The sequence below is a fragment of the Thunnus albacares genome, chromosome 10, assembly GCF_914725855.1.
Source record: "Thunnus albacares chromosome 10, fThuAlb1.1, whole genome shotgun sequence".
Taxonomy (NCBI): Eukaryota; Metazoa; Chordata; class Actinopteri; order Scombriformes; family Scombridae; genus Thunnus; species Thunnus albacares.
Genome location: NC_058115.1, coordinates 9210850 through 9232590, shown reverse-complemented (window position 1 = coordinate 9232590; position 21741 = coordinate 9210850). Strand labels below are relative to the sequence as shown.

Here is a 21741-nt window from a genome sequence, read left to right as displayed (position 1 = left end):
TAAAAAAAAGATTATAGCATATCAGGACTAAGAATAAATGCTAAAACTGAAAAATTGGAATGTTTTTTGAAAATAAAATTTGATAAGGGTTTGAGGGGAGGGTATATTGTGGTGGGTTAACCAGACACTTGTTAGTTTTCTTGTGGTGGGTTGCGTGCATGTGCCTGTGGGCGGGGATATTCTCAGAGTTGGCTCAGACTTGGGTTTAGCAGATGCAGGAGGGCAAAGGGCTGAATTTCAGTTTAAACACCGACCTCAGAGCCTGACAGTTTACCGGTTTTGAGAGCAGCTGCAACTGTTGGCAACTGTCTTCACCACTTTACACTGGGAGAGGAAGTTTAGCAAAAATGAGCGGGCACCTGTTTTCATTTGCTGTCACTCAGAGAAGAACCTCATTATGTAACTACCTCAGATTCCCAACACAGACAAAACACATTACACTCACAGATAAGAAAGAAAGCGCAGACTTTTATTTGCAGCACATTCGTACACTTTTACATAAAGCTTTAAAGTTTATGTCGTAGCTTATTTAAAGTTGTTGCATTTTTACTAAGGCTGTGGTTTGAGAACATGAGACATATGATACAGAAAATAAACACAGCCCGTTGTAGGTAAGCCTATCCTGTACCCATTCACTGTGAAACACACAAAAGGCAGACGCCATTTCAGTTGCTCATCTGTTCTGAAATGTGTCCTCTAGGAGGCTCTTCACATTGAAGTCAAAGCTCGCTGGATCAGGTTGTACGTAACAGCGGTAACATTCGTGTGGTATAATTTTATTGTCCAGTTTGGATCTTGTAAGTCTGTTTTCAAGCTCATCAAGATCTATCTGTTTCTCCAGAGGAACAACCAAATCTGATTAATGCTATTCTCTGTCTGAGTGGTTACTCCTCAAGCTCATCATTCTGTGCGGTGCAGAACGCTGGGACGGGGAGCTGACCGGAGAGGAGAGGAGTGTGGAGGTGAAGGAGGAGCTGCGTCTGGTGAGGTGCGATCTGAACTCAGCTGTTAGAAAGTAATAGAGCAGAGGGTTGAGGCAGCAGCTCAGGCTTGCCATGCACAGAGACACTGGGTGGAACTGACGCACTGCCAGACTCATGGTGCAGTCGGATATTATGTCCTGCGACACCATCAGGTAGAGCAGGAAGTTGAGGTGGTAGGGGGCGAAGCAGAACAAGAAGAGGGCAGTGCAGCTCAGCACCATCTGCAGGGCACGCCGCTTGTCACTGTTTGTGTACTTCTCGTGATTATCTGCTGACGTGACTGACTGAGTGCGAGAGCGTGAGAGCATGGTGGAGTTCTTCTGATCCTCCACTGTCTGTCTCTGGTGGAGGGAGCGGGCGATGCGGATGGAGCTGTAACAAATGCAAGTCAAAGGAATCAGGAAGCCAAACAACTCAGCGAGAGCCATCATGGTGACTGCCAGAAAGGGGGACAGATGACGCATGGGCAAGTCTTTAAAACAGCCGGCTTTAGCAGAGCTGGAGACCTGAGGGCTTGTACTCAAAGACGACACATAGAGCTTGATGTAAGTGGTGGGATGTTGGGTAGAAGCGGCATCCAAAGGATAGGACATGTTCGAGATCTGTGTACCCACGCTAGCAGTGGTGGCACTGCTGCTGCTGCTCCGCATAAAAATGAAAGGTGAGCAGGCCAGACTGACTACCACCCACACTATAAAACTGATCAGCACGTCGTAACGCCGCCTCCACTGGCGAGCAGAGAATGGGTTGAGCAGGAAGACACACCTCTGCACACTAATACACACCTGAAAACAGAGGAAACAGAAACAGTGATGCAGAATTATCTACCAGTTTCACAGTCAGAGGAAGTACATTTGTTCGGAGAAGCGAGGCGAAGGGAGTCACTGGCATACATTCAAATGACTTCCTGTTATTCCCAAAGGAACTTTTTTATCAACAAGGACATTTGCTTGCTTTTAAATGGAAGAGAAATCCCTAAACTATCATTTGACCTTCCTTGTTCTCCCTAACCTTCAGGATATTCCAGATTATTTTCACTGTGCTGCCTGCTTACCAGGAACACTATAGCGGCGTACATGTTGAGGTATTTGAGGTAAAAGCAGAACAAGCAGAGGTTGTGTCCAAAGGGCCAGGTATGAGCGAAGTAATAATAGATCCTGAGGGGCAGAGAGAGGATGTGGGCCAGGTCGGCTAATGCCAGGTTTATCATGAAGATCACTGCCTTGGTCTTCTTACTGTGGAGCAACATACAGAAAAGTTAGCTACATGTCCAAAATGTATTTGAGGCTTTATATGTGTGTGTGTGTGTGTGTGTGTGTGTGTGTGTGTGTGTGTGTGTGTGTGTTTGAATGTGCACACCTAATGTGTCTGCAGAGGACCCAGAGGGCAGTGGTGTTGAGCAGCAGCCCAGGAATGAAAAGCAGCAGGTAGAAGTAGGTGTACATCGAGTCCATGCGCTGCTCCCAGCTGGTCATATTGTAGCCACATTGTGAGGAGGAGGACTCCTCCCCCGATCCAGACGTATTCAAAGTCATTCCCTCTCTAGCACAGACACTGTTGGTATAATTCAATTCAATTATTCTTCATCTTTTCACTCAGACGCCCACAACACCTGCAACAAAACAAGGAAAGGTTACAGATAATGGAACTGATACTCCAAACATGATGTAAATGTTCTCATAAGGCACTCTTTATAAAAAGTAGCAATTAATGTTGTAATTAATGGCTTCATTAGTGGTCAATGACACATTTACTAATGCTTTATAGGTTAGTTGTAAATCATTATCAGTAACAGCATTTGCGTTTCCCAGTTGTGACAAATTTGTGAGGTCATGTTTATCCTCCTGCAGCATTTTAGGAGGGTCTTGTATTCATCAAGAAGACCACACCAATGGATCATGACCATTTATTAACATTTGCTGTACAAATGCAGACTTGATAGATTGTTGAAATAAATCATAACAAATTACTTTAATAACGTTTATATCTCCAGACATGATGGTTTTAGAAAGAGTAAAACCCAATGACATTCCAAGTCTGCACTTGTAACTGTTAATAAGTCATCCTAATAAATGGACTGTGGTCCAGACACCCTGCAGCCTTTTTCCAGAAGGTAAGTGGTTCGGAAGGTTCAGCTCCTGACACAGTAAAGCTTGAAACGGGCATAATGCAGTCAATTGTTTTGAGGGGCACAGTCTCACAATGCATATATTAATGTTCACACCAATTCTACTTTGACTTCTATGTATATGATCAAACTATGTAATATGTTTATGATACATATTACATACTATATTAACACTACATTGCATTTAATAGCAATATTGAATGAGAAAATGTTAGTGAAACTTAGGGCTAACGTTTGCTGGTTAGCTAGCCAGCACTGTTGATTATTTAATGTTAAGTATAGAAAGCTCACAAACACGTAGCTGCTGTTTTTACTGACACTATTTAGCTCTTGACTCTGTAAAAAATCTCCTTTATCCATCCTGTTTTGTAGGACACATTTCAGCATTTTGACAAAAATAATAATTTAGCTGCTAATAATAGCAAAAGACAACAAGCTAACACTAATGTTAATGACTTGTGGGTTACAGTTAAAACAGCTGATGTTAAAGTCACTCCAAATAGGGAAATTTTGAAGCTCTAAGTAATTTACAAATTCATTCAAGTCAAACTTTTACAGTATGAGCTGAGATTGGCTGTTCGTACATCAGTTAACACAACCCTAATTTGCAATGATTCACAGCTTCCACACAGCTAGCTCTGCTAGCTTCACTTTTAAGTTAAATATGATTAAATACATACAGAAAAGTGACTTTTGTTATACACTATATTGTTAAGGCTAATGAAAAACACAGGCTGTTGTGAAAGTAGAATTTAACCAATTTCTAACGCTATCATATTTCACATGTTCCCTCAAGTTGAATAGGCACAGCAACTCTGGCAAGAGATTAAGTTATCATATTGTTGGATAGTGGTCCCAAACCTTTAGGACTTGTGACACTTGAAAATAAAGTACTGTCTACTTGTGACCCCTCATCACAAATTAGTATAATCCATGCACAGTTAAACCAAACAGAGATTTTACGCATCCAATTGCTTCATTTCAAGGACTAAGAGGCCTGAAGAGCTGAAAGTATCCAGTATTTCACAAGAAAGCTAGAAAGTATCAGAGAAAAATCTGATAAAGGCATTATCTTTGACATATTTGGTGACCCCTGAAGTTTTTCCACAGCTAACCACTCTGTATTTTTAAAGTATTAGTAAATTTATTGACCATTAATAAAGCCCTTTGTTGCAGTTTATATGCACATATAAGGGGTGCCATATTAGCAAGTGGTACCCAAATATTACATCAAATATATTACAGGATATTAATAATATAATATGTTACAGCAAATGTGACACAAAATATTTTTCCTGCATGTATCATCTGGATGTGTTCCAGTTATATTTTCTTAAGGTACTGGGTTATGAAAACAGCAATAGAACATGTAATAAATCAGATGTCTGGCAAAAGACTACAACAGGAAATGTCTGAAAGAAAGACTGAGCATTTATTCTGCTTATCACCGAAGCATCGCCCTTCCTTCTGCCATTAAGGCAACACCACACCCTTCCTCTGCTAGCATTGAGAGCAAAGAGAGAAACAGTGACAGTTTTTTTTCTTTCTTTCTGTCTCTTTACTGTCATTTTGATCAGATTTGACTGGTTACCATTAGCTGTTGTAGGGACTGCCCTATCAGTCTGCTACAGTCAGACAATGGGTTGCTTCATGTTACCTGTACAGTAAACTGTTGTGCTACAGTACGTCCTGAGGCTTAAATTTAAGGAAGCAACATGAAAGTCCCTTTTTGTGGGTAGTGGTGAGGATAAAGTTGTATTCTTTTATTTTAACTGCATTGCTGTGTGAGAAACATTTGTCACTTCGAAAAACATTTGAATAGTTTTTCAAACCTTTATCATAATTCGTAAAATTTAAAAAAAATTTAAAGACATTTTTAAGTGGTTGGATCAAATAGAGCGGAAATAATAAGATTTAACCTGCACAACTACAGTGGAGACAAATAATACAAGTAATTTTTTATTCACATTTTACAATACTCTTTGATTTGAATAATGATGCCTATAAACTCGTGATATGTTGCACGCTGATAGATTTGGATATTCAAAAGCTACGTAAAATAGGACTTAATAACAAAACCCTTGTCATCAGCAAAATGTGAGGCATGAATGTGACCACAAATGTTCAGACAAAGCACAGCAGTGTGACGGACTCGTGGACATTATTTCTATTAAAAAAAAACAAAAAACGCTGTCATTACCTTGTGCTTTGCTGTCTTCTCCCTAAATGATCAGCATGGATGAAAAGGGGAGGTCAGACCAAGGAGTGACCACCACATGCTCCAGCAGCGTCTCAGCTTCACACTCTTCTGTAAACAGCAGACGGATGCACGAGCATGCCTTCCTCTTCAAGCTCTGCTGTATAGGTCAACAGCATGGCGCACTTTTTGCAGCTAAGAGAAACCTGTCAATGTGTGTGTGTGTGTGTGTGTGTGTGTGTGTGTGTGTGTGTGAGCAAGACAGCAACAACCCACCAGTGATAAGGTTTCTGTTTGAATGTGTTGTTGCACGAGGTGGTGGCATCTGGTGTGGGCTGTTCTTAGGCTCCGCTGGCTCAATTTTTTGGGTACGGTAAATGAGGGGAAGGGGAAGCTCTGCCCTTACGTCTGCAAATGTTTTTCTGTCGTATTTTACGTCACTGAGTATTCTGCAACTGAGACATAAATGGTACTCTCAGTAGGGAGGGTGAGTGTGCGGTTTAGAAAAAAGACTGACAGCTTTTACAGGTAAACAAATAAATTTAACGAAAGACAGACAGATGGGCAGACAGGCACGAAAATATCAGTTCCTCTTATCTATGAAATGTTTAGGATTTCTAAAAGCAAGTGATCTGGTCAGTGGACAAAGCAGAGACTGACCACACTGACTGCTATTCACACATTTTGCATGTACACATCTATACTATATGCAATGGTTATTCATCTCCCTTCAATCATTAATATATAGTCTGGTCAAAGGATCTCATTTTGCATCCTGCAACTTTTGGAGTTGATGCAAGCGTTTGCCCGCTTCCCCTATCAGATGTTACACTTCCTTTTTTAATGCTGTTGTTTATCAAAGCATAATTAGGTGTAAGGTAGATTTGCATGTAATGGTTGACTTTTTATTTGTGCTTTAGAAAGTCTCGATTTTCTTTTTTTTTGTGGTTGCTGATACACAGGAGTGGCTATTTCCCTTATTGACATATGGTAACATTTTCAGTTGAGTGGGTCTAACAAAAAATGTTTTCACGTGCTTCTGAAAAGCAATACCACAACTCAGTAGGGTGGCAGCGGTTTCATCTACCCTGTTAGTTTCATACCATTAAGCCTCTTGTAGTGCTACAGTTGAGTTTCACACGAACAAGCAGTTCAATATACAGCAACAGGAAGATGATCAACAAACACAAAGAACTGAAAGTATCACAAGGTGATTCAGTGTCAGTGAAGAAGTGGAGGTCACACGTGGTGTTTTCACAAAACATTACTCTTTGTTCCAACTTATGGCCACTAGAGGTCAGAACAGGCCAATACTCAGTTTACTAAACATGTGCAGTTTTTTCATTTACAATCAGAGGAGCAGATTGCTCCTTTAAAGGAGACATTTGAAGTGAAAGCTGTTGTCCTCTGTTGCATTTGTTTTTCAGCCACATTCTTGACACGAACCAGTCCAGGAGTAAAGGCCGGTTGTTGCATGTTTTTCTTCACTCCCACTCTCCTTATTTCCTGCTCCTCTTCTATCCACTCCAGTATCCTCCTCTTTGCTACCCTTGACCCCACAAACATCTACTGTTGTCTCTCTGATTTTGATGCTGGTTACACATGGTCACATCACTCACAGTAACAGAGACACCTACTTGGATTACTAGATTTTTTTCGCTCTCTCCTCCTCCTCTATGTACATACCACTGCAGCAGGTATAGAGAGACCTGTTACATTCCCAAGTAAGGCCATGAATCTGTAACTCTGCACTGGTCTATGAATAAATGGATAAACAACTTGTACTAACATCTTGTATAATGTCCCAGACTGATATCAGTTCCCTTCTCCTGGAGCCTGTAGCGTACATACAGAAACATGTAGCTGACCCTGCTGCTGGATGTTATATTAGCTCATTGTACTGTCACTGTTAAAGGCCTGGTCAATTAGTGCATATAGCTGGCGAGCGTACGGCTAACATGGTAGCAAGCTGGGAACATGCTAGCACTAGGAAGTCATAACAGCCCTCAGAAATTCTTCCTACTTTCTCTCTATTGTGCTGTTTTCTTCCCACTGGCATTTTGTTCTCAGTACTGTACATAATTTTATTCAATTAAGAGTTATTAGAGAGGGAAGGAAGCTCTCCAAGCTTGCTAGCTTGTTTAGTTAATCAGCTTGTTTACTCAATTGATAACGGTAAAGTTCACAGTTTATTCAAGAAATATAGTTGTGACTCTTGTTTCCTAACTGTCTTCAAACCATTCCTCTTTTGTGGAGCAGTTAGCATTTCGACAGAGGGAGGGTTGAATATAGGTGGATGATGAAGCTGATAAGTTATGATACTTCCATTTTTGACTCTCCGGCCTTATGTTCCCTCAAAAGGTTAGTGATGTCAAGACGGTCAGCCATTGGTCAGCAATACAAATACAAATTTGTGTGTCATTGTTCACCAGAAATGAACACAATACAAAAGATTCACTATGAAATTAAAAGATTTTGATGCAACAAAATCAATTAATTTCACTGTTGTATAATGCTAGCGTGACCGGGTTCTTATTCTCAGTGGGGTCAATCATGATAAAAATTGATGGCATACTCAAGGATAAAATATTGATCAAATATTCCCCCCGCCCCCCAAAAAACATGCACCCAAACTCAGCAATACTAAATTAAAATGCCCAGATCTGCTGACTATAATGTCTTCACTGTTTTGTTCTTCATGTAGTGTAACACAATGATTTTGGGTGAGTATTTAGTCAACAGTGTTCACCCGTACTTTGGAGTGTGTGTGCACATTGCAGTATGTAAGAGACTTTGAGCAGATCTGCAGTCTAAGGCCAGATTAAGACAGAGAGACCTCATTCAGGAGCAAACAATGGACCATTGCTCCAGTCATAATAAGCATTTGGCCTGTGACACAGCACACAGGCCAAACTCCTCGACTGGATCAGAGCTGCCTTCTGCGCCCACAACAAGATCACATTGGCTGCTTGGTGAAAAAAAGAGCCTGAGTAGAAAAACTCCTCTATGAGTTCAAATGAACAGTCATGCTGATAAAGGCCGGTTCAGAGTAGGTTTGACCGAACGAACAGGCACGAGGCGGGGGACAGAAATAATAAATGCAGCCAAGAAAGCAATTCAAAACAGTCATTTAATGGCCTCAAACTTCAACATGAGACACGTTTAACTCAGCAGGTCAGCGCACTGCTGTGCTATAATAACAATGGGTCTCACCACTAAAGAGTGTCATAACATTAATGTCTAAAATGATATACTGCATTGTGAAAGCTTGAAGTTTATAACAATAAAACTTAAGGGCTCAGTGTGTTACAAAAGTACTTAACAGCATATTTCAACAATGTGGACGGAAATCTCCATCTTATCCACAATCCAGTGCATGTGTAAGTGTTTGTGTGTGTTACACCTGAGTGATGATGTGTTTGAGTCTCTTTTAGAGGCTCTGCGTGTCCCTAGACTATCACAATTGTCCTGGTGTGGCTGGGTCTCTGGTCCCCGTAGTGTTTGCTCATAATAAACAGATACATTCCTCTCCTCTCCAGTGGTGGATTAATCTGTAAAGCCAGGGCCATACCTCAGGATTTACCTCAGGATTTAACTAATCTGCTGAGTTATGCGTTTGTCACTTCCAGGACCAAGCAGCTGATTGATTTATTTTTCAAATTCAGGGCTCCTGTCTTTCAAACCCACTCTGCCCTTCTTTACCTTCTGTCTTCCTTGTTGGGTCAGAACTCACTCTCAGACATCTTTGTCTCTTTTCCATTGCTGGCCAGAGCGTGTGTGTCTCTGGGGAGAGTGTTTGCTGTGTCCTGGGTCTCAGTGTCACTGCGAGGGATACTCTCAGGCCGGGAGCCGGACCCTTTGCCTCCCATGGTCAAGCTTTTCTGGAAGCTCTCTGAGGTGAAGTAGTAGACCACGGGGTCCAGGCAGCAGTTGAGGCAGGCCAGACAGAGCGTGATGGGGTAAAGAGTTCGGGCAAAGCGCTCCACAGTGCAGTTAGCCAGGGCCTGGGTCCGCACCAGGGCGTACAGGAAGAGGATAGAGTTATAAGGGACAAAGCAGATGATGAAGATGCCAAGATGGACCAGAATCATCCTTAGGACACGTCTCTTGCTGTCACAGCCATGGCCAACAGTCACTGGGCGACGCAGCGTTCGTAGAACCAGCGAGGAACATACCAAGTTGGCCATGAGGGGGAGGAGGAATCCCACAATCTGGAAAGATAATAAGATGCAAGACAAATATCTAATGTTATGTCTCTGATTAGCTTAATAAAGATGATAAAATTGTATAAATGGTGTATATTTTAGTTTGTGCGACTATCAGACCCTTCACCTCGATGAAGATGGTGATTTTGGACAGGTACGTCTTCCAGGTGCTCTTGGAGAAGCCCTCAAAGCAGGTTGTGGCTCTATTTGTGCTGTTGATGGTGGAGAAGAAGGTCACTGATATCCCTCCTCCCACAATGGTCAGCCACACGGCGGCACACACCAGCGCTGCGTTCCTGCGCGTGCGGATAGAGCGGGAGCGGAAAGGGTAGACTATTGCCAGGAAGCGGTCAACGCTGATACAGGTGAGGAAGAGCATGCTGCCATAGATGTTGGTGATGAAGGCTGTTCCTGATACCTTACACAGTCCATCTCCAAATGGCCAGTGGCGGTTAACATTGTAGAAGACCTTGAATGGCAGCGTAAAAACAAATACTAAATCGGATAATGCTAAATTAGTCATAAACATTGTGGTCTCGTTGCGCATCTTCATCCTGAAGCAGAATACGAAGAGCGCAGCACAGTTGGTGATCAGGCCTAAGACAAAGACCACACTGTAGACCACCGAGTACAAGTTGTACTTGAAGGAGTCGTCGATGCCACAGTCTTCCATTCCAGTCTCGTTAAGCACCAAGCTAGCCATGATGAGAGCTTAGAGGTGAAGGGTTCTCCACAGCACGAGGTTACACCAAAGTCTTCAGGAAAGGGGGGAGTCAGGGCGGATATCTGGGGATCAGAGTTGTCAGCAGGGGATCCACCAGTCAAGCCCCCTCCAAGCCATCGTGGACATTCAGACACACAAATGGAGGCAGAGACAGTCAGGATGTACGGCTGCAGGGTTGGTCAGTCCTCCTGTGGAGAGAAAAGGAAAAAGCCCATGGTCACTTCCTCACAATAAAAGTTATGCACCAAGGAGCAAACAACTCCAACTCCAGTTATATAACATGAAGCATAATGGTATACACGTTTAGCCATTACACCTTCAAACAAAACTCTGAGTATGTTTAATATTTGAATGTAATTGTACAGAAGATAGAAATGTATTCTGTGTTACTTGGATTTTATAACTCAATCTTACAAAAAAAAAAAGACCATATAAGAGCCAACATTGCCAATATTTTCTGAGAAGACACCAGGCACAAATGAAACCTCCAAAAAGTCATTGTTTTGCTTATAAATGAGATACTATTTATCAGCATCCAATATAAAACCAAAACCTATTAACATTATCCTCTTGCTTGTAAGTGTATCTGTATGCGGTTCATGTGTTATCTGTCAGTATAAATAAAAGTCTCATCTGGTCAGAGGGTTTCAGTTCTCATGGCTGTGTGGCATGCAGCACTCAGGCTGTCATCAGAAGTGAGAGAGTTATATAGCTGCCAGACACAGGAGCATTTACTGTGGATTAGGAGGTTAAACACACTCAAGCTACATTCATTCATGAACCAATGTTAAAGAGCTCAATGTAAAATCCACTTTCAACCATAAAAGTACAGAAAGGATCTGAGGCTAAGCTCCAACTGGAAGAAGTAAATAACATTTTGGCTTGGTGCAAAAGCAGTGCAGAGCTGCTCACACTGTTGTCAAACCTGAAGAATTAAATGCTTTGACATTTTAAGATAAAGATGGTTTTCTACTCATTTACATGAAGCAATATTTAAGGTCAGTGAACTGTCATTGTGCAAATGTATTGGCTCTCTCAGTGTAGAGGCTTAACATTCTGCACTTCATCCTTGATGGCTGAGGGGATGACCAAACAGTTAATCAGATCATCAACAATTTGCATTTTTTGTTGTTTGTAAATTGATCATTTCTTCATTACTCAAATCATCAGATCCATACCTTCCTAATCTATTAAATATTTGATTACAAATGTTAAGTTTGGAGTTAATCAAATAACTAAACCTTTAACCCTTAAACCCTAAACTGACTTTAAATAGAGATTACATATTTCCACCTTTAAAACATTAGACAGTCAACAGGAAACACATTCAAGCCCCTATGCGTATATTTTTTATGATTATAGCATCTTTCAAATTTTTCTGATGGTGTAAATATGTGGCGAAAGTTGTTATCCTGTGTGGCCAAGTCATAAACATTCAAATCTTACATATACAGAGGCAATGAGTGACTACAACAAACCTCTCTTTCAGTTTGGAACTCATTGAACCTACTGTACAGGTAAACAAACATTTTCATTAAAACTAAAACGGATGTAATGTGCAACACACTATCAGTAGTTTTCCCAAGAAACTAAATATTGCTCAAATTCCAAACCAAACAGGTATGTGCCAAAAAACAGATCCTGGACTAAATTGCTGACCACTTCAATGGCTCTCAGCCAAAAACAGATGTTGTATTTCAGTTACATTTTCCTCTACCTTCACCTCTCTCAGTCTTAAAAGGGAAACTCCAGTGATTTAACACATCAGTATCAGTCATAAGGAGAACTACACGGCATGTGAAAACAGTTGTATAATCTCTTCTGTGGTGTTTCCAAAATGTGAAAAAGATATCCCTCATGATGTCACAATGGGTTATATTGATTTGGGCTTGGAGGTTGCAAATTTGTGACGGAAAGGCAACTTTACACACTGGAAGTTTGTTGTTTGAAAGCCACAGGCAGGCAGGGAGGGCCTGACAACAGACAGTCAAGTTGCATTCTGGGAATTGTAGGATCCAATGTTTCTGGAGCTTATCAGGGACTTAAATGTCGGGACATCTCGGCCTCTGCTGCATTGATTTTGACCGTTCTTTCATCTTTCTTTACAAAAATCTTTCTCCCAGGTGTCCCAACTTTTAAATCACCAGAGTACTCCTTTAACTAGCAAGACTGGCCTAATCTTGTGTTATGCAACAGAGCAAAACTAGCAGTGAGATGGTTGGTCTTTGGCATTGTGTGTCAAAATCCTGAGTTTGTCTGGATAAGATTCACTCTGTCTTTTCACCACACACACAAAAGCATGCTGTGTGTGTGTAAGCAGTCCATCAGGCCTGTCCTGTGCCAGCTGCAGTGTGACATCTTTACTGCGTTTTCACACGCCTACCAGAAAGCCTCCACCGGCCCTTACAATGCCCTCACTGTACCCGTCTGCACCAAATACACACTTACATATGCACATTCTCCACACGTGCATACACAAGCAGGCAAACACCTACATGTGCCAGTCCTCACACACACACACACACACACACACACACACTGTTGGGTTCTGTGTACTGTGGCTCGGTCCCAGGACCCCTGACAGTGCCGGCTTCATATTCAGCTGATGTTGTTTCTTCGGGCAGCCGAGCCTATAGAACATTGAATTTGGCTGCTACACAGTTTGTGTTTGAAAGAAACAAGAACCGCCTCAGCTTCAGACCTAGAGCAGAGACACATTTAAAAATGTTGTGGATTACTAGAAGTCCTGCTGAGGGATTTCAGGCCTGTGTGTGTACAGGTCATGGACAGCTGCACAGTTACAGGGTTTCCCCCCCTTATAGTCAGCCGCGGCAGTGACAGAAACAGGCCTCTGGGACCCGCTGATCTGAGCGGATCGAGTTCAGGCTCAGCTCACATCCAGCTGTTCCCTTCTCTCACTCGCTAGGAGGAAGAAGGCAGGGAGGGTTGAAGGTGGAGGACAAGCAGGCGCACAGTGTTGTGTTTGAGAGGACATCTTCACACTTTACAGCCATGGCAGCTTGCGTTACTACACAATACAGAGTGTATTTTTAATCAGGGCGGTCTTGTTTGAACTTTGCCCTAAATTACATCACAAACTACTAGGCCTAATATCCTTAACACAGGATACGACTTTATAAGGTTCATAATGTTCAGTTTTATCAGCTCTTAAACGATTAGTTGATTAATTGACAGAAAAAAAGAGGTCATTTCAGTTCACTGATTTCAGCTTTATGTGAATATTTGCTGGTTTTCTTCTATAATAATGAATTGCATATCTTTGAGTTTTCAACTGTTAGTTGAACAGTACTGTTACTTATAAACCACACAATTGATCAAGGAAAAAAATTCATAAGTATCGTGCAGCTCTAATTAATTTGAACCACTGTTTGATAAACAAAAATGTTCAGTTTTTGTTGAGACTATGGAGGAAAAAATAGGTGCTAGAATTCAATTAGCAGTTCTTGGAGCTGTAACTGTAATTTGTAGTGATGTTTCTGTGAACTGAAATGGCCTAAATGAAGGGTGTTTGTGCTGTTTTCTCACTCCAAACACATTAATTAAGTCTTGTGATACTCAGTAAATATGTAATACAGCTAAAAATGTTCAATTCCTATAAATAAAAATGTTCTTTCTAAGTTAATCAACACCTACTTGTTGATGTTACCCTATAACTGGTGTGTAGTAAATTACATTAGATTATACTGAAATATGTTAATTTGTTCCTCCAGCCACAATATTTAAAGCCAATCTAACATCTACAGCCTAGAGAGGCATTTTTCTTTATTTTCAACTATGATAGATGACAGATGCCTACAGCTGCTATAATTACTGTATTTACGTGGTCTCAGAGGTTGTGGGCTAGCTGTGGAAAACAGCTACTCAGAAGGTTTTTTTTCTCTCTCTCTCTCAACCAAAGACAAAAAAATGTTATTGTCTTGATACGAAGCAGTGCAAACTTACTGGCAGCTGAATGGATGTTGACAGCTCACCTCCCGGTCACTGATGTTTGTCAGTCTGGCAGCAGTGCGGCGGCGCAGCTGTCAAAAGATAAACTCCATGTTTTTTCTCTCAGTGTTGCTGCTGCTGCTGCTGCTGAGTCTACAAACTTTTCTCGCTTGGAGTTTCCAACTAACCCGACTCAAATAGAAAGGAGCCGTTCTTCTATGTAACGAGAGAAAACTTTTCCTCCCGGTGTGAGTTCTTCAATTAGTCCCGGCGACTCACTCCGTCCGCTAGAAATGGGAACGCATCACATCTACCGCGCCTGCGTGTGAGCGTGCGTGTACGTAGAGAGTTGCTTGCACTGCCACAGGAAACGAGACAATAGCACCTCGGTCAGGCAGTGGGCAGGAGGAGGAGGAGGAGGTGGTGGTGGAGGAGGAGGAGGAGAGTGAATAGCAGATTGCGAAGAAGGAGGTAAAGAGAGAGTGAGTGAGAGAGATAGAAAGTGTGAATGTGTGTGTGTGTGTGTGTGTGTGTGTGTGTGTGTGTGTGTGTGTGTGTGTGTGTGTGTGCGTGTGTGTGTGTGCGTGGTGTGCGCGCGCGCGTAGAGGAGGATCTGGGGTCATCAGCGCACAGTTTATATAGACCAAACTCGTGATATGTTGCACGCTGATAGATTTGGATATTCAAAAGCTACGTAAAATAGGACTTAATAACAAAACCCTTGACATCAGCAAAATGTGAGGCATGACTGTGACCACAAATGTTCAGATAAAGCACAGCAGTGTGACGGACTCACAGATATTATTTCTATTAAAAAAAAAAAACAAAAACGCTGTCATTACCTTGTGCTTTGCTGTCTTCTCCCTAAATGATCAGCATGGATGAAAAGGGGAGGTCAGACCAAGGAGTGACCACCACATGCTCCAGCAGCGTCTCAGCTTCACACTCTTCTGTAAACAGCAGACGGATGCACAAGCATGCCTTCCTCTTCAAGCTCTGCTGTATAGGTCAACAGCATGGCGCACTTTTTGCAGCTGAGAGAAACCTGTCAATGTGTGTGTGTGTGTGTGTGTGTGTGTGTGTGAGGAGGATCTGGGGTCATCAACTCACAGTTTATATAGACCAGACACACACTTATTATTGCACATGGTTGTTTTGATTAACTTTACTGGAACATCATGTTAGTTTATCAAAGTAATAACAAGCAGTATCTGAGACATTTTGCTTTCGAAGGGGCCAGTGGTGAAAAGTAACTTTACTCAAGTACTGTAGTAAAAAAAAAAAAAAAAATCTAAAGTACTCATACTGAGTATCTTCCATGTTACTACATACTCCACAACATTTCAGAGGGAAATACTGTACTTTTTACTCCACTACTGGTTACTTTTTAGATTCAAACATTCAAAACAAGTAATCAACAAATTAAATCTGATACATTGCTATATATTAAATTTTAAACATTAATGCATCTAGTAACAAGTAAATATTACAATCTATAACACTGGAAGGGACAATTATTCTATGTATTCTATCATGGTAATACCACTTTTATTTAGGTAATAGATCTGAGCACTTCTTACAACTTATTCCAACAATCAAAGAAATCCATCCAAGATAGAATATAACTTTCATTAATCATTCATTCATGTTTCTGTTTGCTGTTTAAAACCAGTTTCTTAAAATAACTTGCAGTATATGTGTTTATTCTTGCACTAAAATGAAGTTTAATGAGTAACAAGTAGTACGTTAAATTGTAATGTTCAGAACGGTATTTGTTTCTATTGCGTTTTGTTTATTTCATAAAATTAACATTTTTTTAATTTCAAATTGCATGTGCATTTTACAGTGTAAATGTAGAGACTTGTATGGGCCTAGAAGGTCTCATTGACTCCATACTGCAGTTAATTTACTTGTGTATATCAAAGAATTCCCATAGTGAGAGACTGATCTTCAAGCTTCAGACCTACTGCTTACCAACTGTGAAGTGGAATGTTGTACCTGAAAATGAAGATGAAAGTTTATATAATAAAAGGTCGAAATGGGGTGAAATCTATAGAAGCTCAGCCAATATTACATCAGACAAATACACTGTGATTATGATGCCTCAGAATAACAGCATAGTGCTATTTTAGCTGATCAAAGTCCTGCCACACCATTGTTACAATACAATCTTCATGTCTGAACCTACCAAAACAGTTATTTTTAGCCAGGTGACAGGGCGGTGTTGGACAGGTTCCCATTGTGTTCAGACTGGCATGGGGCTGTGTGTGGGTGTGTGTGTGTAAGCGACAGAGAGAAAGAGGGACACTTGACAGAGGAAGTGGTCTTTGGGGGTAGCGTCTGGCAGGCTGACCACTCCACAATAGCAGCAGGGAGGACAGGACATCCTGCTTACTGCATAAGCTGAACTCAGAGCACACACAGACACACACACACACACACACACACATACATTTAACATGCACACATGCAGTGAATTAAACACCGCCAGATGTCTTTAGCCACTTGATTGTTGGTGTTGAAGTGAGTGTGCCGTTAAGACGTATGAGTCACACATTGTGATAAAAACATGTTTCCTTATTGAGGTTACATGACATGATTCCAGTGTTTTACTTCATTTAGACAGCTGACACATGGCACTGCTTCAATAGCAAGTATTTTAAAATCTTCTCAAAGAGTTTCCCATTAATTTGGTAAAGACATAATTTTGGCAGCAGTGACTAGCTAATTATAGAGGTGATATAATGGAGTCCACATCTTTAGCACAGTGGTGCTTTAAGCTAAGTGCTAACACCAGAATGCCAACAGGGATACTATGACAATGCTAACATGTTATTGTTTAGCAGGTGTAATGTTCTCCATGTTCTCAATCTTAGTTTAGCATATTTTTAGCATGCTAACATTCACTAATTAGCACTAAATACAGTTGAGGTGTGACGGGAATGTCTTGAGTTTAGCAGGTATTTCTTCACAAACCAAAGTGGACAAGTTGAAATTTTGATATGATATATGGCACTGGATCCGAATCCATCCAATAGCTGTCAAGATATTTCAGTCAGGATCACACTGGTGGATCGACCAACCAGCCAACCAACATTGCTATCCAGCTCCCCTAGCTATCTAAAAAGACATTTAGAACAACACATTATCATGTTTGTATGATAATTACATAAGAACATACAGTATTTTCTAATTATACCCAGTACTATTAAAAACACTAAGTTGACCATAATATTTTTGAAATGTGAAATTTTCCTCACAAAACTAAATTGAAATTGTCATGACAACCATTTTAGGTAAATTCTTCAAGTTCAGGTAGGGCTGAAGTCCCAAAAATGTGATTGACAAGTTTTCATGTCCTTTGAGTAAATGTTTTTGTACAAATAAATAGCCTACAGAGTGTTTGTTTATTCTGTTTAATCAAAGAAGAGATATTACTGCAAAAGACTACTGCATGTTCCGGGTCAGTTACTTAAAAAGTTACTTTGTGTAACTCCCACAAAAGTAAGTTGGACAATCTGTCTGTGATGTCAGCCGAAGCAGCCAATTGGACCCAAGAGACAGAAAACCCCAAGGCAGACCAGTAAAAGCTGCTGAAATTTGATGATTGGATAAGCCGTAAGACAAGTGAGGTTTGATTGGGCTGCAGAAATATCCCCCAGTCCTTACACACATCCTCCCTCCTCTTTCTCTGTGTTTGGTAACGGTAACTAAGCTCTGCTGCACCGGCCAAGGCTTTGTGAGTCACACCAACCAGAACAAAGACCCTATTACTGCAACCCCCCACACCCCTCCTCCACCCTCTCCTCTCCCTCCCTCCATCTCCTCTCCTCTCCGACCTCTCTGTCCTGCTCTCCTTTAATGCGATGATGAGTGTATTTCCTTTGCTTTCCTCCCTTTGCCTCCGTCCATCCTCTCATTCATTGGCTCCAGGAGGGTTTAGGGGCAGCCCCATCGTGCCATACATACCACTGCCCTGACAACAGGGCTGGACAAAGGCAGCAAGGCAGTACAACACGGGAGCTGTGGGCTTCACAGGCTTTATGGACTGATAGTAACATGACTGCAGTGGGGTGTCCTAAGCGTGAATGTGTGTATGTCTAGAGCTGACCTTAGCCCCTGTGAGCCAGCGCTCAGCTTTGACCTGAATACAGGCCGACTCATCCACAGCGCAGCGGAGCCCGGATCAATGCTCCTGGCTGTGACTGAGGCCACAGAGGGACTGTCTGCAGCTACAGCCTGAGATCAAGCAGGAGCTGTTTATCCCACAGCACTGATAGGTGCAGCATGAGCAGCCATGGGTAAGCGCTCGTTCTCCAGACTGAGAGGCGAGGCAGACAGGCTGACCAGACTGACCCCGGCCTGTGCAGACAGAGCCGGCTGTTTGTCTCTGTGATATAATGGGCTGATGTAGGCTACCTTGCCTCAGGGCACATAAAGTAAAAAGTCAGCTGTCACAGATTTGATCAGTCCATTTCCAAAGATGGTCTTTATAGAGGAAAATTGGCATGACTTGAAGGGATAGTTGAATTTAGCTCTATTCTAATCTGCTTTATTGGTGTGATACAGCAGATAAAAGATCTATGTTGCAAGGGCCGGAGCCATTAGAAATACTGATGTCATAAGTCAAAGTCCCCCCAACATCCCACCACGATACCTAGAAAAACATCTCAAAATGTTTTAATTATCTATTTGTTTGTTTATTGTTTCTTTTATTTTATTTATTGGATCATAGTAGGTCAATTTTATTTTCTGCAAGTTTTATTTAAAGGTGTATTATACAATATTCAGTACAAAAGTAATCCCTCTCAACCATCACTTATGACCCACTAGAAGTGTGTGGTGGTGTATTTATCTGCCCTCTGCCTGTATTTTCTTATTTTCTTATTATTTTGCTGTGTTCAGGACGTTTCTGGGTGTCAACCTTTGTGCAGTGGGTGTGTAGCCCCCAGTCAATAGCGTGCAGGGTGTGAGGTCTGGACTCGTAGCATAGTGACCAGGTTACATCGCTGTCTCCGTCTCTCTCCTCTGCTCCGCTCTGCTCTCTGTCTGTGTGTCATGGATGTATAAAGAGCTGCAGGTCTATGTGTCTGCTTGACGGAGGGCGGGGCTGAGCTATACACACGCAGAGCAGAGAGGCCACAGTGGACAGGATGAAGCTCTGCATTCACACAAAATCCGGTAATGTGGCACCTTCCTGCAGGGTTGTGCGGAGGTGTGTGGAAGTGTGGGTGTGTTTATTTCTGCTTTAGAACAAAACTACAGTGAAACAATCAGAAAATAACATTTTATTCATCTGAATCACAGCTTTGCTCTCTTCATTCACCCTCTAGCTTGCTTGACCACCACTGCTCTCTCTCTCTCTCTCTCTCTCTCTCTCTCTCTTACTTGCACAGTGAGCCGTGGGGACCAACTTTGAATGCTGTGTTTACAAACACCAACCAACAAATCCTGCATAGTATACCTTTAAACAGAGCAGTTCTTTCAAGGAAACTCCTCTGGAAATCAACATTAGCTTAACTAAAAACTAACTAATTTTAATTAAAGTAACTTTGTCTTTGTTGTCCCTATAATCAGTACCGAATTAAATCATTATTTCCAGGTAACTTTCTGGAAAATTACTGGGAAATTACAGCCGTGTAAAATAAGCGTTCCCATTTCATTTTCCTACATGCTGATCAAAATGCTGTTTCAAAGTCTTCCTCACTGTCAAGAATAAAATTCTGTTGGAGAGATGCTAAATCATTTATTTATGTTTTACTCATTCATTTGTGTTAACCTAAAAGTCTGAAAAAATACAGAGGTCATGATCTCAGTGTCTCATATAAAGGCAAATCAAGTTAATGATGAATGACTTTCTGATAGTTAGATGAAATCTGAAAGCTTGTTTATCATTTCTGTTATATTTGGTGTTATTAAAAACATTGGACCAAGACTGAATTTTTTGACAATGAAATTATTGGATGTTAGACATAATGTTCTATAGACATTTATAGCTTCCTTGTATTCATTTTATATCTCTATATTTTGACATGTCACAGTGTAAATAATAAAGTGAACAATGGCTGAATTCCATTTAGCTGCTTCAGTTTCAGGGTCCTGGTATTGTGCATGTTGCTAATTCACACTGTTGGGTAAATGTTGGTGTATCTCACCACTGTATACTAACATGGCCAATATCACACAGTCCATAGGGGGGTGGTAAAACTGCATGTCACAGCAGGAGGACATACTGTACAGTATAATGATTGGCAAAGAGATATGTTGCAGTGTTTCATCCATGGGGAACCAGGACTGTAGCTACCTTTGTGGACTTTGAGGTCATTTTTGTATTATTTCTGGGAATTTGAGGGATTTAGCAGTCAAGGGGGAGTTTATATTCTACCATAAAAAGAAACTTAGACATGGGGGGTATTTTACAGGCTCATTCCAACATGTTCAGACATACTTTAATTTGACTACTTTTAGGCCATTTCTACCTAGGGCTGGGTATTGACATAATGTCAATATGATACCTTTGAAACCAACATCAGTGTTAAAAGTTTTGCCACAATAAGATATAGTCTAAAGTTTTCTGATTTTAATTAGGAAATGTATGATTAAAGAATAAGCAAACAAGCCTACAAACCTGACCAAGAATTCAATATCAACTCTAGATAATTGCCACTTTACATGTATTACAGACACATTTTAGTCAGTACTGAGAATAAATGACCACGTTATTTCTAAAAAATCTTGTCTATTTTTCATTAGTCTACATCTTTTTCGTGCTTGAGGAAGTCACCTCACAATTCTGGATTTGAACTCATCATCACAATCTATTGTCCTCCCTCCATTGAAATGAAACATAAATTACCTTGACTTGTTGAAGAGGACAAGGAGGATCCATTGTTATTTTTAAGTCTGACCTCCCACATTGTTTGCTGATAAGTGACAGCTCCAGTGTCAAAGTACATTGTGCAGGGCCGCCACCACCGTTGCTAAACAGAGAGCATCATGGGAAGGAAGCTGCCACCAGTGTTCCTCCCTCACTCCTCTTCACCCCGTAGAAACACTTGAAGTTATAGCTACACACACACTGAAGCAGCCATACTAATCAGCCTGGCGCAGTAGCTGAGTCTCTTCAGCCTCTTCAGCTCTTTTCACTTGTTTAGAGCTTTTTACATATAAAAGCAGACTCTGTGCTTCCCTCTCCTGGACATATCCTGTACAGCAATAATCCTGAATTACTCACAATGGTGCCATGACTTTAAAGGAAAATGAAGCTGTGCCATTAAATGTGAAATAAATCTACAATAATTTTATATAAAGAGCATTTCTCCTCCTTGCTCACAGCATCAAAGTAGAACAGACATTTTTCAGCAGTGGCTGCAGTTTGTAATGTGGTTACATCACAGATTATGTCCAAACAGTTTACTCACAGGATGTACACCTTTGATCTTTCATATCCTCAGTGATAAATTTGTGTAATGCATGGATGATCATAGAGGCTGATATCAGAGCTAAAGCCACAGGATGGCTGGGTGCTGCCTGCAGGCATAAAGCCCTGTGTTTGT

The 21741-nt window shown here is 41.2% G+C and overlaps 2 protein-coding genes across 4 annotated transcripts; both read right to left on the bottom strand.

The window, feature by feature from the left end:
- Positions 1-448: 448 nt before the first annotated feature.
- p2ry10 (P2Y receptor family member 10) lies at positions 449-8065 on the bottom strand. 2 transcript variants are annotated; one of them, XM_044363636.1, is made up of 4 exons: positions 5312-8065; positions 2343-2595; positions 2038-2218; positions 449-1768 (listed from the first exon to the last, which is right to left on the bottom strand). In XM_044363636.1, exons 2-4 carry the CDS (start codon positions 2516-2518, stop codon positions 866-868), a joined length of 1260 nt encoding a protein of 419 aa, XP_044219571.1. In that variant the 5' UTR covers positions 2519-2595; positions 5312-8065; the 3' UTR covers positions 449-865. The 2 variants fall into 2 exon arrangements, with proteins under 2 accessions (XP_044219571.1, XP_044219572.1); XM_044363637.1 differs by having other exon boundaries at positions 2343-2537.
- A 359-nt stretch (positions 8066-8424) lies between these two features.
- lpar4 (lysophosphatidic acid receptor 4) lies at positions 8425-21393 on the bottom strand. 2 transcript variants are annotated; one of them, XM_044363639.1, is made up of 4 exons: positions 21042-21393; positions 15028-15230; positions 9641-10425; positions 8425-9519 (listed from the first exon to the last, which is right to left on the bottom strand). In XM_044363639.1, the coding sequence occupies exons 3-4, from the start codon at positions 10214-10216 to the stop codon at positions 9031-9033; spliced, it is 1065 nt and encodes a 354-aa protein (XP_044219574.1). In that variant the 5' UTR covers positions 10217-10425; positions 15028-15230; positions 21042-21393; the 3' UTR covers positions 8425-9030. The 2 variants fall into 2 exon arrangements, with proteins under 2 accessions (XP_044219574.1, XP_044219573.1); XM_044363638.1 differs by lacking the exons at positions 15028-15230; positions 21042-21393 and adding an exon at positions 14201-14599.
- Between the last annotated feature and the right edge of the window lie 348 nt (positions 21394-21741).

Bases quoted from the DNA above. Each gene is read 5' to 3' on its own strand.
- p2ry10 (XM_044363636.1), bottom strand. From the start codon at position 2,518: ATGACTTTGAATACGTCTGGATCGGGGGAGGAGTCCTCCTCCTCACAA. The intron at 2,219-2,342 runs GTGTGCACATTC...GTTGCTCCACAG, and splicing joins GTCCTCTGCAGACACATTAG to TAAGAAGACCAAGGCAGTGA. The intron at 1,769-2,037 runs GTAAGCAGGCAG...CTCTGTTTTCAG, and splicing joins ACGCCGCTATAGTGTTCCTG to GTGTGTATTAGTGTGCAGAG.
- lpar4 (XM_044363639.1), bottom strand. From the start codon at position 10,216: ATGGCTAGCTTGGTGCTTAACGAGACTGGAATGGAAGACTGTGGCATC. The intron at 9,520-9,640 runs GTGAAGGGTCTG...TTATCTTTCCAG, and splicing joins AAATCACCATCTTCATCGAG to ATTGTGGGATTCCTCCTCCC.